General features: G+C 44.4%; 1 protein-coding gene across 1 annotated transcript in view; it reads right to left on the bottom strand.

The window, feature by feature from the left end:
• The window catches only part of TFCP2L1 (transcription factor CP2 like 1), a 36089-nt gene extending 19250 nt beyond the window's left edge, over nucleotides 1–16839 (bottom strand). Inside the window, exons 1-2 of the mRNA XM_039555017.1 lie at nucleotides 16682–16839; nucleotides 12306–12457 (exon numbers count right to left, since the gene is read on the bottom strand). Of these exons, the coding sequence (XP_039410951.1) occupies nucleotides 12306–12457; nucleotides 16682–16743 (214 nt within the window). The 5' untranslated portion in view covers nucleotides 16744–16839. The remainder of the gene's footprint in view (nucleotides 1–12305; nucleotides 12458–16681) is intronic.
• Between the last annotated feature and the right edge of the window lie 1695 nt (nucleotides 16840–18534).

Below are 18534 nucleotides of genomic sequence, written 5' to 3'. Positions count from 1 at the left end.
AACCTGCAGCCAGTACCAAGGCAGGATAGATCATTAGCATTAACGGATCATATGTGTACCTTACAGTTAGCTTTTTTTGTTCATCTTGCTATCCCCCCTTTTTCTGAAAAATGCACAGGGTATGACAAGGCAAGCACCCAAGAGGAGAGCAGCTTGGATTTTCTGGCTCAACCAGCATCTCTGCAGAACTGGCCCAACAGAAAACTACAAAGCAGATCTATCTCCCTCTAAGCAGCTTCTACCAGCAGAGACAAAAATGCTAAATTTTTGGATCTGGATTTAGAAATGGAAGACTTATGACAGCAGATGTGTCAGAAAGGCAGAGCACCTTTTGAGAATCCCACCCATGTTAGTATAGACCATATCCACAGAGCACAGAGATATCTGTGCTTATTCAGCTGGCTGGCAGATAAGAAAAAAAAAAGGAAGGACAAGAGAGGCCATATTGAAGCTCCAAATGTTTGCACAACAGTTCTACTGATGTTAGTAGGAGTTCTGCAAACAGGAAATGACCCTTGAATCCAGCAAGTGACTTAGGGCATGGGGAGAGCAGAGAATAAATCATATGTAGTACCAAAATAAGCATGGAAACATGCACAGATCTTTACCCATCTCTTGGCATGTAAGTAAAACAAAATTACAACAGTGACCTGCCTTTGAAGATTGCTGGACAGCAAAACTGGATTTTGTAAACCACAGTCCTGAAACTGAGGTCTTCCACACTTTAACTCACAAGACTTTCTAATGTTCCCACTGACACATGTTACTATTGTTCACCTGACTACTTTTAGAGATATGTACATAATCAATACTGCTACATTAGTATAAAAATGATCAGGGTCAGGTTAACAAATTGGGTTTTCTCTCAGAATGATAGAAAAGACCCTTAAGACCATCAAATCCAACCATTAACCATGTCCACCATTAAAACATGTCCCTAAGTGCCACATCTGCTGTACTACATACTTGTATGTGCTGTACATGTTTATCCATGTTGTACAAAGCACTTGGCTGCTCAGTGATTCAGTCTGAAGATACACTTCACCTATACACTACACACCTATCACACTATATATACTGTGATACAGTTCATAATCTTGAACCCATTTACACAGCCAAGCATCTCTTGAACTTACAGCTCATTCCCATGCAAATATGAGGCTAATTAATCATTACATAAAATTAATTTAGGTTTTGAGAGCAAAAAACAGTAAAACACATCTAACTACTCGGAGGTAACAGGGACAGTGAAATGTAGTGGTATAAGCTGTGCTATGCAGGAAGGCAATGGTCAAACTAGAAGCACTGTCAGCCACTCAGCAAATATCTCAGGAATGAGCAGATTTTTGGGACACCTTTGTGCACTGATACACTCTTGCTCTTTGGTCAGCCTGATCTGCTTATCTGCAGTTACAATGAGACAAAAGAAAATAATGGGCATAAAAACATCACCCACGTTCCTTTCAAACTAGCATCAAGCACTCAAAAACTCTGCAGCGTGCCATCTCTGATCCCCTGCATGGGATAGGGACAGAACTGCAGCCTGGCAGGTAGTGGGCACCTCACATCTCCTTCTGACAGGAGTGACTCACCTTGGAGGGAGTCAGAAACAGATCCTGCAGACCAGTGAAAAAGAAACTGCAGTGTAGACAGAGTTAATATTAAACAGAAAGCCAAAGAGGAAATAAAATGCTTTGATGAAAGATATATGGGTCATCTGATGGAAGCCCTGGAACGCAATTTATTCCATGAAAAACCTCAATCAAAATGGTATTTTATGCTAACTGCTTTCCCCTTGAACTCTGAATGTTTAACTTGAGTTGCTACACGATTATCCAACAAGACTGCTCCCAGCCAAGCTTCAGAAAACATGCGGCTTTTTCCCCTCTCTGTGAAACTCTTGTCAGTGAGAATTTGGTCCTAATTCCTCAAAGTTCCCTTATATATCCATCTTCTGGTATTGATTTTTAGTTTATTCTCCTTAAAGCTTTCCAGCAAATTCATTCCTTTGTGGCTTATGGTACCCAGAATTTATTAGCATGGACAGCATTCAGATACTTGTACTTTTATAGCACCAAACTGCTTGGATTATACTCTGTCCTTGAAAAATAACTTCCAAACTTTGTTCACCCTGTATTTTCCACCATCGCTACCAGCGAAACTCCTGAAATGGTGAATTACAATCTCCACCCTGCAATTATTACTGCAGGGAAAAAAGGCCCTAAAGAATGACCACTTGGGTGTTGGAAAACGAAGTCCCTCTGTGAAATAGCGCAAATAACAGCAACCTAACCTGAAGAAAGCTGAACTCCCCCTGGCGTTAAAGAGGGCAAAGAAGTCACACAAGGCTCTGATCCACAGATCATTTATGAATCCTGCATCACTGACTCACCAGCACTAGCAGGCACACGCTGACAATTTTCTGCTAAAATTAAATCAGTAACAGATCATTCTTAGTCAGGTACCCAAAACTGTAAAGAAACATGTCTGTGAGACTAAAACAATCTGCATTTCCAGTTCTCAAGACAGACTACAACTAGCTACGCCCAAAACATACAGCTGAAATACTCCCCCATAATGAGTTTTTTCATTTGTCTCAGATGGAAATACAGATTAATACAGGTCAGACTGCAACTTTTCAAGTCAATACTTGGTGGTGAAGCTGGAGACAGGGGCAGAGGGTACCAATGCTTAGACTCTGCAGTTATTTGATTGAATAGCCCAGGTCCAAGACCAGGGCAAGTATCTTGTCCTCAGCTGACAATGGAAGAATGGGGCTCAGATGGGAAAAAGAGCCTGAAAAAACAATTGTGGCAGTGGAGAGCAGCAGTGCTGTTTTAGATCAGTTCAGCAGGATGATGGGGCTAAAGGCCAGCAACTTGCTGAAACCCTTTTCCTACCATGCTCTCAACACTGGCCACAGCTGCACCATCACAGGCAACACAGGACTGAGATCACCTCAAAGTCGATGACCAGCCTGGTCTCTGGTCAGGTGTGGTACTGGACACATGCACAGGGGCACCTAAAGCACCTCTGTCATTACCTGAAATGAAGGGGACACTTTGCAAGCCATCCCCAGCACAGCTGAGGCTGCAGCAGCCTCCTGCACGTCTGTGTCACCACAACCATTCTTCCCTACCTCAGGCAGAGAGCAGGACAGTAATAAATATTCAGAAAACCACAGCAAATTCTTGAGATGCAGTTTGTCTCCCAACTTCATTGAAAGCTTCAGGGGCACCAATAAAAACCCGGGCGAGTGATGATACACTGTAATTTCTATTTTAAACAGACATTCTCTGGGCAACAGCAAATTTATGTAATCTCCTCCTAGGCTACAGTCTGAGCAACTTGCTTTACAAACAAAGTAGTACCCAGTAAAGTAGCAACCACCCAGGTCCAGAGAGTTCCTGGTTTGCAATTCATGAAGCAATTCCACCTATCTGAGGGAGGATTTATAGGCTGCTTACTTTTTTTAACTTCATTGTCTTTGGTAATTAACACACATTAAATGTGGGCATGACCACTTAAGGTGGAGACAGAAGAACTGAAAGTCAACCACTTACTACAGGGGAAGAATAATTTAGTTCAACACAGGAAGGATTTTACCTGCTCAAAAGGTACATGTTTAACAGCTTACTGATTTCCATGAAATTTAGACAGCCATCAGAAATTCTAGGTAATTTCTGATTACAAAAGATTATCACCATTTCAAGCTCAAAGTTACATTTTGCTCAAATATTATTTACTACACAACCACAATATCCTGCTTGCTTTTCTTTGTTTTCGTGTTACATTTCAAGGGCCACTTGCACTGTGCATTTTGTGGTTTCCTGCACAATATACCGATACGATACACTAATTTCCAATTAGGATGCTGATGTTCCAGGCTGATATGACTCAGGCCTTACTTAATCTAACAAAGTAGCCTTTCCAGAAATTAATTAAACTCTAACCTTTGAATCAGCAATATCCCCAACAAAAGTCTGTAGGAAAGAGGGAAAAAAAAAAAAACAAACACCCAACAGATAGTCCTCTTTCTCAGAATGGATCCACACAGCACTAGACAGAACCAGCCTGGAAACTGTTTGATTATTAAGCCAAGTTGGCCAATAAAAATACCATTTAGCAACTTTATATGGACATCCTAAAGAGTGCACAGATAAAGGCAAAGGAATGCTGACAGTCAAACGCACCATGCAGAAGGAGGGGGAGGGGAAAAAAAAACCAGCAAGCATTTATCATACCAAACCAAAGCACATCCAGCAGGCAGGAGGAACGCCTTTGAAACAGCCAAGCACAACTATTCAGGGCATCAGGCACACACAAGATTTTTCTGACAAGAAAGATTAATGAACCTTCAGGGTAAACAGACAAGAGTAGCAGAGCTGGCATGTGAACTTGCATACTTGATGACACACACCTTTTTAGCCAGTCGCAAGCAAAAATAAAAACTAACATAAGACTTGCTCAAGCGTCCCATGCGCGGACACTCTGCAGGACAAGAAGCAAAAGCAGAACCCTAAATCCCTGAACCACAAATGACAGCGGATATTCTGCAGTTGCTTGCTGCAGTCTCATTTGACAAGATGCTGTAGATGTTTATCCAGTGGATATTATGAATTCACCAGCTACACAATAGGCCACCCTGGAAGTTCCCTCTATGCTAGGAACATGGAAATCCTGCAAAGGAGGACAAGCTGTGAGCCAGGAAATGCAAAAGGAACATAAGAGTCATTCTAACACTGCAGGCTCATCTAGCCCCACATCCCACCTTCAGCACAGCACCCAGAGATGGAGCAGGGTTAATACAGCCAGCCCTTTCTTCCTTGCAGTATCTTCCTGGTTTCTGGTGTTCAGTGTCCAGATTGTATCTACACTGAGCTGCCCAGTCATGACCAATGCTCATTAACGCTTTTGTGTGGTCTCCTTCCGAATTTGCTTGTACTGTGGCAATCAGAACCACAATTTACACGTGCCTTGCTTTAGCGTTGACAGTCTGGCCCTTTGCCTGCCTCCTGCCTCTCCCCTTGCAAAAAGCCCCCTTAGCTCCACTTGTTTTGGTACCCAGGAGTTCAACACCAAGGGTTCCTGCCCTGCTTGCCCCTACCAACAGGGCAGCAACACTACAGGAACACTGCACACCAATTCAACTACTAATTCTACCACCATACCACAGAGCTTCACTGTCATCATGTCGTTTTTATGTTTTTCCTCCTTTTACAATGTGCCCCCAACTCAAGGGGATTTCTTTGCCCCCCCTTTTTCTCCTTCCCTACCTCTTTTTTGTGGGAAAGCCAAAGAGCTGCCTCAGAGCCAAGCTGGCTGCAGGAAAATTTCGCTGCTCATTTACTATATGAACATTTGTCTGAGTCCTACTCTCCACAGACTTCTGAAGATGGTATGTTCTACAGTGGTGACACTTCGTTGCTAACAGGCACTAACAGAAATAACCCTCATTTACAATGGTTTCCACTCAAAAGAGAGGGAGATGCATTTAAATCCCCAAAGCCTACAGTCTCACTTTGAATCAAGGACACAAAACAAGCCAGCAGACACAAACACTTCTAGTTGCTAACTTCACTCTGTGCACTTGGGTTTCTTTTGCATAGTCTTCATCCACTTGATCTCACCTAATCTAAACCATGTTATAAACTTTGATTTTTAATACAAATTAATCAGTGAAGAAATTATGGACCTCCAATGGAAAGCTGAAAAAAGAAATACCCTGTGAAAATAATTTCTTCCTGTATTTCCACTTCTCTAGCATGTACTCGAAACACTCAGGATTATCTTAGTCACATCTGCCCAGCTCAGAAAATCTCAGCCCTCTCTGTGTAAGTAAAAAATACAGGCTTCTTCTGGTTTCAACCTGTTTTAAGTCAATTTGGACAACAGGTTTTATAGCTCTGTAAGAGTAGCTTTGTGTGTAATATTTACTTGAGTTTCAGATAACTAAAAAGAATGGTCCTGGGTGAGGGTGCTGACAAGGGATGCAGAAGAGCAGAGTATGACTCCTGACCCCACATAGCAGCTCCCTTAGATGCCCTCAGGTTAAATCCCTTCCTTCACATTTCTGCAATAGGAAACTGGAAGAAGCAAGTCCCACTCCTACCTGTGGCTGCTCAACCAGTGCCTACACAGGGCAGGGAAGGAGATGGGATCAAAGCTGACTGTACCTTCCACACTGGTCACAAACATGGCACCAAGCTGGGACAGGAAGAATCTCACGCTCCAGTGCTTGCTGTCTAGTATCAGGGACACATAATAAATCCTTGGTAGGAAGCAAATGGGAGAAAAAAAATTGCTCTTTTCCATACCTCTTTAGGAAAATAAAAAGTATATTCTCTTAAAAAAATGTGTCTTACTCCTACAAAAACAGCTAATCATGTCAAACTTACAGTATTTCTCAAGCTTCTGACTGCTACCTAAAATGTGGTCTTTTAGGACTACAGATTAGAGGAAGCTAATTGGAAAATTTCTACACATTGACAGTAACATTCACACAAACATCAAATCCTGTAAAATCACAGGCAAAAAATTCTCTGTCATAATTAAAGGAATCTCAAATAGATATGGATAATGGGATAAAGTAAAAAAATTATGTGGACTAGAAGGAAAAAGCCTTCCCGGTATTTTCATACTTCTTACTACACTCTGAGGAACTTCTGAGCACTCCCTTTTTTCACAGATATTGGAAGATTTACGGGAGAACAAAATGCATTCTAGGGGCTTCCAGTAGGAGTTGTGCACAGGCTACAATCCAGCAAGTTCACAATCCCACTTGAATTTCATCCAGATGTTAGCAACAGAAGAAAGGATTACAAAAAGAATAGAAAACAGCCTCTTGGTTAAAAGACAACTGAGATTCTAGCTTCCTAGGGACAACAGAAGTCAGATGCTCTACTTACGCAGAGGTGCCCTGTCATCTGAAGCAAGATTCATAGTCAGCTTTGGGATAGTGTGGTTTGGAGAGAGGGTTGTTTATCCTGGGCTGCCAAGTGAAGACAGAGCTGCCAAACATATGGGGAAATTGCTTCTAGCACAATTAATGGCTTCAGCTGAGACACCAGAACCTACTCAGAGCTGTCTTCAAAGTCAGGCAGGAGACAAATTCCTTCTCCAAAGATGAAGTGCACCACAAGAACCAAAAACACCAAAAGCCACTTTCAGAAATGGGAAAGACAAATTAGCTTTGTTAGCCATTTCATTTTTTAAGCCATTCAAACCCAAGAACAGACTGGAAAGGGGTCAAGGAGCAGTATGGCACCCCACAACGATTAGGGAATAAGGATGCATGGGTGGGTAGGCAGGCACCAGGGAGCACCTGGTACTCAGTCTCAATGACACAAAGGCACTGCTGTGTCTGTGATCTCAGGCAAGGGTGGAGCATTTGTCGACATGTCCACCAGCAGCAGAGCTTCTACACATGCCCAGGGCCTGGTCAGTGATGGAAGTTACTGTCAGGAAAAGAGGCAGTTCATAGCACAGGACAAAGCAAAAATATCCTCATAAACAGAGCTATAATTAAACCAGAAGCACACCCAGCCAGAGCTGGTCACTCATCCTTCTCTACACTTCATTTAGGCAAATAAAGAATTGTTCCAGGAAAAGTACAAACATCCAGGCAGTTGTGACCCCATAAAAACTCAATTACGTAGGAGTTAACGTCAATATAAAACAGCTTTTTTCATTTACTGTAAATCTCAGTGTTTAAAACTGGGTTCTCTGGCTATAGAAGATTAGACAACCAAATTTGAACTTTAGACTTTTTAAGGGAGGCAAAGGTTCTCTTTTGCCTTCTGCTGTAAGCAATTCCATCTCCTACCCAAACAATTAGCAATGAACTCCAAAGAGTCCTCTTCAGCTGTTCCTTGCCCAGTGCTTCCTGCACCTTTCTTTGGAGAAGCAACCAGAGCATATCTACAGTTGAGCTGAGGCAGGACAACACCCAACAGATTTTAAATGCAGCACCGTTTAAAATGTACCAGTTTATGCATATGTATCTTGGACCTGGATATATGCCTTGGCACCCTGGGCTTGAAATTCAGGGCTTTTGTTTAGGTGTGACCCAGACTCAAACTAAATCCATCTATAGGTTTATGAGCTAATGCACCTCTACAGCAACACTCTCAGTATCACAAATTCTCTCAGATGTTAGGGGTTCTCCCTCATGGTTTGGGCTTTTGGCTTGTTTGTTTTCTGAACCATCTAGGACTGACACTAAGGCTGACTCCTGGAAGACACCATGAAGCAGAGGTGTCCAGCCTTCCAAACCCCAACCAGCTGTACACTAAAATGTCTGCATGGCCAAGAACCACAAGTCACACACTGCAGACTGGGAGAGCTGAACAGAGCCCAGGAAAACTTTACAGGCAGATGACGGCAAGTTACTCTGAAGTACCACTAGGGGACTGGGCTGGATTTCTCACACAGCCTGCTCTCAGTGACCCTCTGCCACTAAACTTAACCTCCCTCTAGGTGAAGTAATTAACATCTGAGGTTCTGAGCCAACCCAATGCTGGTCATGAAACAAAATCATGACTTGAACAGCTCACAGTCCACATGTGGTTCTGGCACTACAAGCTAATTCCCTTGGGCAATGACTTTCAGGTTTTTGTGATTTTTGGCATTTTGTTTTTTAACAGAATGACTTTATTTCCTCACATTTATTAGCATTCAGATCTACTGTACACAGTGCTTGTTTCCTCCACATTCCTCCTGCTGCAATTTCTGGAACCACCTTTCATTGCTTCCATTTCTGTCCATGTTTGAAACTGGTTTCAACCAGCCATGGTCAAACCACACCCCATATGACTGCAGACCATGGAATATGCACTGCATCAAGCTGTCTTGCTGAAGCAGTGGTTTGTAATATGGTTGCTGGTTGATTGTTTGTATGAAAATCCCTATCCACAAGAGACACCAAAATAGTGCTAAAAGGCAGGCTAGTTCCAGAAACGTTAGGATGTTTCTGCTGCAGACTTCTGGACAGTGTAGTTCTGTTGACAGATGTGATCCCTGGCCAAAAGAGCAATGCCAGCAGCAGCTTCCAGTGCAAGGACAGCACCTTTACCAGTTTCACTGACTGAAGGTGGAGTGGTATTGAGACACCATATTAATAAGCCTATACTTTGTCCCATCAGATGAGTAATCCTTCTGAGTTCCAGTAAAGAACTCTTAATGAAGGAACTGCCCTAAGGATCAGCAAACTAAGACTGTGTTCAATTTGGCTCCAGTTTCCCAAGGAATGTGGGAAGGCAGGGGGGAAAGAGATCAGGAAAGACAAGTGTAATGACTCAGTCTCTGGAATCCAAGCAACAGATTTGACTCTAGTTACCTCATTTACAGACTGGTTCTAGAGCTGTGGCCAGAGAGCACTCATGGTTTCAAACTGGAGCAGACAAACTTGGGACTCTGCCACTGCTGAATGTCCCCAAGTCAACTTAACACTACAGCTAAGCTCACTCCATTATGCTCCCTCACAAATACTTCCCCTGCTCCTTAGTGAAAACACTGGTCTCTGGTTTCCAGCTCCAGAGTCCTCTCAGCCACCGTCCTTGTGGAGTCCCCAGACCAAAGATCTCTTCCTCCAACACCACTGACCATCCCTCTAGGTCTATCCTGCAAGAAGCAAGGCTCAAGAAAAGCCACTATGCTCCACAAGTCCAGAACCCTCTTCCAGCTGTACACAAACACAGCCACTGGACCAGTCCTCCTTCCTAGCCCATGTGAAATCCTTTCAGATATCACATGAAACTCTCCACTGATTCCTCTTCTATCTCTGCTATGCAACTTGGCCTTTTCAATTTGCTATCCAGTACTTCCAGGTTTCCATAGCCCACAGCTCTGTCAGCCCTGACCTTTCTTCCATGCAGTTCTGTATATGGACATTCCTGAGCTGGTCCATTCACCACCACTGAGCAAGTCATGTGTGGAGAATGTGTGGAGGGCAGGAAGCAGAGCTGCTTCACAGTGACAAAAGGTCAGTTACTGAGTGGCAAAGAGCTAAAGTCAAGAAGGAACATTTGAACAACAAGTTGCAAGAATCACCCAGCAAGCAGAAAACCCAAACCCTTTACTCACAATTTGGGAAATTAACCACGCCAGATGTGAATTGCTTTGTTGGTGCTAGGACAGCCAGTGTGTCTTTGTATCTCCCTTACTACAAGCCAGCCATGACTGACACACAGGCAGGGCCAGAGGGACATTCATTAATGAAGTTACCCATTTGCTAAAGTAATCCATCACAACACTCAAGAAGGGAAGTTTTATGTAACAGTTCTTGGCCAATCTATGATAAAACACAGAGAGGTTAAGGTGCAAGAGGTGTCCCTTTGCTTACAGCCAGCACAAGGTGATAAGGTGTAGGGGATGGTCTTAAACTGCTTCATGAGATGGCTGTGGCATTGCAGCTGGGTCCAGTGCTTTGGAGTCAGCCAGTTCCTCTGCTGTGCCACAAGTATTGGTTTCAGAAACCTCAGCTGCCTCAAGGTCCCCTTCACACACCTCCTCAAGCCCACAGAACACAACTTTACTAAGGAGATTAATTTTCTGACAGAGCCTTTCAGTCCTCATCCCTTTTTAACCCATGGCAATGTTCTCACCAATAACCCACTAACAGAAACTAGACACTCCAGCTTCCCAGCCCTGCCCCTCTGCACAGCTCCCACCAGCCTCACCCCCACTTTGCTCTTCCAGGCCGGCCCAGCTTCACGCTCTTCAGGGTGTATTCTGCAAAGACACACCCCACCTTGAGGGATGAAAGGGATGATATCCAAGAAATGCCAAGGAAGCAGGAAGCAGTGTCAAGATGTAGCAGTAGACAACTCCTTGCAATAGTAAGCAGGACAAAGCCTAACACAGCACGACATCTATCTAAAAGGCAGTAAAAATCTTATTTTGCAAAGGAAAATGTGGTCACACAGGTTTTTTTTTAAAAACTCATGGTATTGTGATAAGAGTTGTCTAACTTTTTCCACTGCCAAAGTAAAAAAGTTTGCACTGCTTCATGTATGCTAAAATATTTGGCGGTCAACAGATTTTCATTAAAAAAAAATCTTTTATTCCAATACAGGAAAGAATTGTGTTTCATAGGAAGATTCATCTAAATCTCACAATTGATACACCCTATTGCCACCTCCTGGGATCTGCTGTGTTTCGAGGGATAAACTGAGATGACACAGTCGCATATCCCAAGCATCTTTTGATCCTGAGAGACACAACAGTGCCAGCTTATGTGACAGGAAATACCTGGCTCCTTGGGTAGAGCCTGCAGTACTTCACTGATCTTTCTGCGGGGGTTCTATGGGTCTACCAGCTACCAGCACAGATCCAGCAGCCAGATGCACCTGAGGTCAGAGTCCAAGGGAGGTCAGGGCTCCAACACCTACCAGCATTAAGAGAAATCTACCCAGGGAGGTACCCACCCAAGGGAGCATCCTACTCAGTGCATGAAGCTCAAAGAGCTGAGGCAGTATCCTGAGGCAGAAGAGGATCTCAGCAAGACAGCAGACAGCCTTCAGCTTGTTGTTAGGCCCTTTTTTGCAGCCTGGCAGAAAATGAGCCTAAGTGTGTTTTAGCATAATTTGTACATGGAGAGGTCTGATCCCCTCAAGACCCACACACAGGAGGTGCTACAAAGTGACAGCCAAACACCAACCACAGATGTGCCGGCATAAATGCTGCCAAAGGGGGAAAAAGAAGAGAACACAGAGAAACACAGTGCTTGTTTATCCAGGAGTATGAACTAGTCTGTGAGGTCAGTGATAAAGGACCTTGCTGCATTGAACTCTGGCAACTTGTCAAGTTAGGCACTGAGCAGAGCCACACCAGCCTGCCTGTGGGAGAGATGTCACTGCCCAGCCCTCAGAGCAGCCTCTGGATACCTGCTAATTCATCCTCTGGCTATGCCCTCCAGCAGTGCCAGGGGACTTGCAGCGGTAAGAGCCCTCCCCAGTCCAAGCTGGCCCATCTGCTTCATCAATCTGGCTTTGTGAGATGAAGGCAGGAGGCTGCACCTTAAGCTGTCTGAGATCAAGCCAGTACTTTGCCACAGGAACCTGTGTAAGCTATAACACTGCTTTAAGTCAACAGTTAAATCAGTCATACTTCATTATTTTAGAATAGTTGATAATCTGGTATCTAAATATGGAAAATTAAATATTCCTCCTTTCCTCCACCCCCCTTCCCCACTTCTATCCCTCTTCTCCCATCCCACTGCCCTCCCCGTAAGGCAAAGTATGGGATAAAATCTCATTAAATGTTCCCAGGAAATACCCTCTCCTTCAGTGTACTGCAAACCCTACCTTGGTTGAGGTAGGTCAGGGTTTCCTCATGCAGTTTCACGGCAGGTGAGGTGGCTGTGCAGAGGACATACTGAAAGGGTGGCAGTTTGGCATCGTTCTCAGGAGACAGCTGCGGTTCTTCCTGCTTGAAGATCGGCAGCGCAAGGACATCTCTGCAACATACAGTTCATACACAGTCAGTTGCAAAGAGCAAAGACTGCCCCAGCGTCAATCTGCATTTGGTTCTCATGATCTGAGATAATGGGGGTGGTCTCTGGAGAAACACTGGGTTAAAATGGCTAAAAGAGGAAGAATTTGGTCTGTTTAATGTAACCAGGCAACTTCTGCCTCTAAGATATCAGCACTGCACACAAAAGAACATAGCACTGGTGAAACAGAGTACGTCTGAGAATTATGGTAAGTTTTTAAGAAATAAATCAGATTTACTTTTCAGTTAAGCAGTCTTCTTGATGAGGAAAAAAACCATCAAAAATAGATTCTTCATCCTTGTGGATGTACATTTGATTAAGAATTCTCAGGTTCCCAGATGAAAGCCTTTCAGGAAAAAAAAAAAAATGCAAGAAAGGGCACTTTGACAGCTGAATGTCAGATTAATAAAATGTCTTCAAGTAGCAGCCACGGGTGAGAAGCAGACACAGCTCTGGTGTAAAAAGGAGATGTTTAGGTAAATGATGGCATGAACTGCTGGATTAATTTACTCATAATACCTCCCTGAATTCTAATAAACCTCGACCCAAGGAATCACACAGCTCTTAAGTCAGCACTGGACTACCTTCATAAATGCACACACAGGTGTGTGGCAGCAGCTTCACTAGGACCTGAACACAGCCCCAGTTCCCACTTCTTTACAAAATGTTGATACTGACCTGCCTGCTGATTTAGTCCCAGACTGATCCCAACCCACACTAATCCCCAAGCAGAACTGGTATTAGCAAGGCTGAGAGCTCAACAAATGATCAGTTGATCAGTACAAAATGAGATGTCAGGAATAAGCATCCTTATCTCAGCCTGTCTCATACTGAAGAACCACATTAGCCTTTCCTATGCCACTAGCATTGCTGATTATTGTGTCCACCTACTTAAAACATTAATACCCTTCCGAATTAGGAGGGTTATGTTGAACACGGTGACAATTCAGAGTAAGTGATTCTTTTTCTCCTCTATTTCTTCCAGATGTGTGAAGACTCGAGATTCCCTTTACACAGGCTGCAGTTCTGCTCCTTTGGACAATCCCATATACAAAATGCTTTAAGAAAAGCGATCCAGCACGTACAGGCATGCACCCTGAAAAGGGCATTAAGAATTTTTTCCTTGCCTGTTCAGTTAATGATCCACTCATAGCACCCAAAACCTTGAAGGCTACCCACGTCATCAGTGAAACAGTGCAGCAGTTTAGAGTAAACTGCTCAAGTGCCGGGTTCAAACACAGGTACTCCTATTTATGGGGAAACAATGCCAGACAGCAAACTGTGCCATTTCAGATGCAGGCAGGAGAAAAGAAACACCCATCTCTGTTTCCATTCTCTCTTCCAACCCCACGCCCTCCATATTATCACCCACTCGAAGGCATCCAGCCCCATTTGCTTCCTGGCATTACTGACATAATCACAGCTCTTGCCTAACTGCTGCCACAGAGAGGGTTTTTTTCCTTAGTGATGATTTACTACAGTAATGAAGTGACAGAAATGCCTGCAGTAGATTTCTGAAATAGACAGCATTGCTCCACACACATGCAGGATCTGATCCTGCTCCGGAGTCATCTCACTCAGCCCGGATGCCAACATTTGCTCCTAACCCGCTCATCTGCACAATGCCCTTGGAATGCCTGTGACTTTACGGATGAAACAGGTCAAAAACTCCGGCACCCAAAAACTTCTGCAGTTCGGCAGAAACAGTGCACAAAATCCAGCCTGGATTTAACAATTAGGGGTGAGGAACTTGTACACCTACTCACCTGAAACAGCTGAGGAAATGTGGGCAAGGGGAAGTCAAAATTTAAATACCATATTTCACATCAGGCTCTTTGCACCCCTACACCTGCCAGCACAGCTGTCTGATCGCTGAAGGCTGTAAGCATGGAGGAATCCATGACCCGGTTTCTGGAAAGCTTCACCATATTAAAGCTCCAACGAAGCCACACAAGTCAATCGCATTTTTATTCCTAGAGCATTTGAACTATTGGCCTGTGGTACTGTTGCTTTGGGTCAAGACCTTCTTAAACATTCGGCCCTATTACAAGTGTTTGGAACTCAGAATGAGGTCAAAAGAATTTTTAAGTATATAAGCCATCACAATATTTATTCAACTCTTCACTCAAGAGTTGCAAATCAAGTTTAGGGGAAAACAGGGTTTTACAACAGCTACTATCCTTTAAAAAAAAAAAAAAAGCTTAACTCCTGAAAACTCCCCCAAGTTTCACCCTTATGCTAAAGATTTACAGTTCTGGTCTTAAATAACAGTTAGTTTGCATACCTGGGAAAGAGAAAGCTATTTGAGAGTTCAGTCAGCTGACAGAACAGAGAGTAAAACACGTACTGGGTTTTCATAAAAAATAAATGAAGATTTACAAGAATTCTTCTGTAGAATAATCTTGCTCTAGCTACAAATATCACTGAGGTACAGCAGAACTTACACGGATGTCTCAGATACACAGAAAGCTCTTGATCTCTGCAAAATATAACTTATACAAACTTTTCTTACAGCAACTTCAAGTATTGTACTATTTCAATTTCTTGTGCAGTCAGTACAAGGGGCATGGAAAGATTTCAGAAAGCCACTGCTCAGCAGAAAAATGCCCGTTAGAAATGCATGTCTTGACACATTCTCATGGAAAATGAATCAGCCAGAAATAGCCATCTCTACATAAAAAACCAAAGGTTTTGTTCAACCAACCTTCCCTGAAACACCTGAGGGCATTGTTGCCATAAAAGTGATGTAGGGATTTTAATCCCAGATCAAACCCACCATGGTCACGGAGGCAGATGCTCACTAAAGCAGAAGCTTGTTCCTAAAACACCAACAGGTCAACTCCATACCAGCAGCCTTCCTGACAGAACAGGTATCCTTTATCCCCCAGCTAGCATCAAGCCAGCAAAAATAAGCTAATGTGTTTTCTGGCCCATTAAACAGAATTTAAATTGCGGAGTCAAGCCTCACCCAGACCTGATGATCTTGTAGCACTCCTGCTACAAATCCATGGAGTTAAGGAAGCAGCTTGAGCACCATAAACACTCTCTAATGGAAAATATGCACAAGAACCAATGCTGATGCTCCTCTGCTTACTACCATTTTCACTGTCCTAAACTAATCAGATTTGCAAGCGCAAAGCAAGAGGGAACAAGACTTTTGCCACATACATGTTGTGAAACTGAGTTATTGACATAGAGGGAGGAGATGAAGAATCTTATATGAAGAAGTGGAAAAGCTGTCAGAAGTCAAGAATCTCTCAGTATTGTATCATTTGATAATGGGAGATTATTATTTAGTCCAAAATAAAATTCCTTTGCAAGTACACTGATAGGCAGCAGGAATACTCAAGATAGCATGTCTCCTTGAAAGGGAAGCATTATCTGCATTCGAAGTGCTTCCCCAGACAAACTCAATGTTCTCTCAAGAGTGGTTATTTGGGGGTACATGTGAAAGTCAGGGTTCTTGGGCCACAGCCAGGTTCTCCACTGCCACAATTCAGCAAAATCCCACTCCAGCAATCGACACCAGCTGACAGCTGGCCTTTACATCTTCAGAAAGCAAATAATTCACAAGCACCCAGCAAAAAGGGAACTCCCAAAGTTGCCTGCTTTGACATCGTTTGGAGGGAGGAAACACGGGTTTGTGCTACACATGTCACAGACTATTGTTTAGAAGCCCTTGTACTTAAATTAGGCACATTTAATTAAACGCAACTGTGCGGAGGCAGGAAAAAGCTGGTTTAGGCAAGTTCAGAAAGTTAAATTCTGCGCTTTTCACACATCGTCCCAAAAAAGCAGAGAAAGAAATCCCATCCCCAGAAAACTGGGTGCCTTCATAATTTGCCAACAGGAGTTTTCCGCAGACTTTTGACAGCGCTCCGCCGCTGCTGCACCTCCTCCCTTGGAGCTGCGCTACCCCAGCTCGGACAAGAGGAAACCCGGCACAAGCAATAAAGTAACTCTGCAGAGAGCTATCTAACGAGGCGCTAAAAAAATAAAGAAGGAAAAAGAGAAAGGAAAAAAGGAAAGAGGTCTCTCAGACAGAGGGAGCGGCACTAACCCCGGGCGGCGCGGCGGGGCACCGGCAGTGCCGCCGGGGAACCTAGCGGGCGGGCGGGCGGCCGCGGGACAGGGGGCACCCGACCAAACACCCACCCCGTGTCAGGGCTGTCGCCGCCCGGGACTCACCGCAGGTAGCTCCCGGTCGAGTGCTGGTTGTAGTGCTCCGGCTGCGTGTGCCAAAACAGCATCTTGGGGGCGGCCGGCGGCGGTCCCTGCGCTGCGGAGCGGCGGCCGCGCTGCCCACCGCGGAGGTGCCGGGCACGGCTACCGCCAGCTGGACTCGCGGCCCCGGCGGCTCCCGGCGCTTTTATGGCTCAGCCCCGGCGGGCGCGGGTTGGCCGGGCCGGGGCGCCGCAGCCGGGCGAGACCTCCCCCAGCCCGCCCCAGCGCCAGCCCCGGCCCCCGGCGGGCACGGGCCGCGCGTCCCCGGGGCGGAGCGCCGGCCCCGAGGGAAGGGCCTGGCCCGGAGCGGGCCGTGAGGGGCCGTGGGCAATGCCGGGGCGGCTCCGGGCGAGCCCTGGCTGTGCTGGAGCTGCTGCGTGGCCTCTGAGCTGTCTGAGTTTTAAACCGAGCCACTCAATCCGATACCAGTGTGAAAGCCCTGCTCAGGTTCCTCAGGTTCCCTGTTTTCTTTAACTGAACGACAGCTGATGGCTTTGGCTCAGTGCTGTCTCTTACACTGCCCTGCGCCTCATGTTAATGCAAGCTTTGTGTCAGGAGGTATTTTCCAAGTGAGAGGGCAAGAGGCAAAGTTTGCCAGAGGAGGTGCATGAACGAGAGAACAGCATCAGAGTCTAAACTCGCCACTAACCCATTCAAAACCCTGCTGTCTTTTCTGTCTCAACTCCCCCACATAGTACGGAGAAATCTGTTTCTTTTCCATTTCAAATAGCAGATCCTGATCCTCACCCACAAAGCTGCCCATAGCTGTCATTTTCCTAACCCCCTGCTCTCAGGGCACCTTCCTGTCCCACCAATCCTCCTCTGGTCTGATAGTTCGGAGATGGGGAACAAAGGGTAGAGGGGCTCCCCGTTTGGTCATTTCCTATTGTCTATGCACCAGCAGAAATGGAAACAGACCCTTAATTACTCTGAGTCACTAAACACCTTTCAATCAGTTTTTCAGGAGAGGGCTTCCTATCCCTGAGGTTCCTGGTCAAATTTCAGCTGAGAAAAAGGCACTTTACTCAGGGTAGTTGTTGGCATTCACTGTCAGATGAGTTTTTTCAGACAGATGAATTTTCTATTCTCCTCCCATGACTATAGAATATTGCTATTGTCATAGCATTTATAAATCATAAGTCAAGCCCGATAGAGTCATATGCAGTATAACTATAGGCATTGGTTTTCCGTATCTTGAGGTAAAGAACAAGGTAGCCTGAAAGGTAATTAAGCAGCTTTACAGAGATGTTATGAGTCTAAAAGTTTTTAAGATGCATAGTTTATATCTGCTTGTCTCAGTTAGTTTCAGACTAAGAAACAGCACAAATCAATGTGCCTTTACGGTAATTTCTCTTTCCTTGGTTACTACACAGTTAGACAAACACTGTTTCTAGCAAAGCAAAATGGCTGGAGTTATCTTTTTTGTACTCTTGAAAATATTTAGCTCTGCTCACACAACATCTGAGACCTTGATTAAGCAAAGACTATATATAGCTCTTGGACAGAGAAACAAAGCAAAGTTTGCTGAGCTGTGCAAGGACTTCTCTAAACAGTAAATATCCTTCCACAGTTTGAGTAGTTTGCTGCACCTACTGGGGAAATATGAAGTCCAGTGTAAAAGTAAATGGCCACATTTCACGAAACAAAGGATCCCATCAAGTCTGGCATGATATATTTTCTTTACTATCTTTCTAGAAAGTACATATGTTGGAGTGAAAATTACTTTAAAAGAATCCCACACGTTTCCTCTCTGGCCTGTTGATGAATGTAGAAAATAAGGTGAGATCTACTTATTAATTTTACAGAAACTCTGGCAG

The sequence above is a fragment of the Corvus cornix genome, chromosome 7, assembly GCF_000738735.6.
Source record: "Corvus cornix cornix isolate S_Up_H32 chromosome 7, ASM73873v5, whole genome shotgun sequence".
NCBI lineage: Eukaryota > Metazoa > Chordata > Aves > Passeriformes > Corvidae > Corvus > Corvus cornix.
The sequence above is the reverse complement of the archived record's forward strand: the minus strand, read 5'-3'. Positions and strand labels throughout refer to the sequence as shown.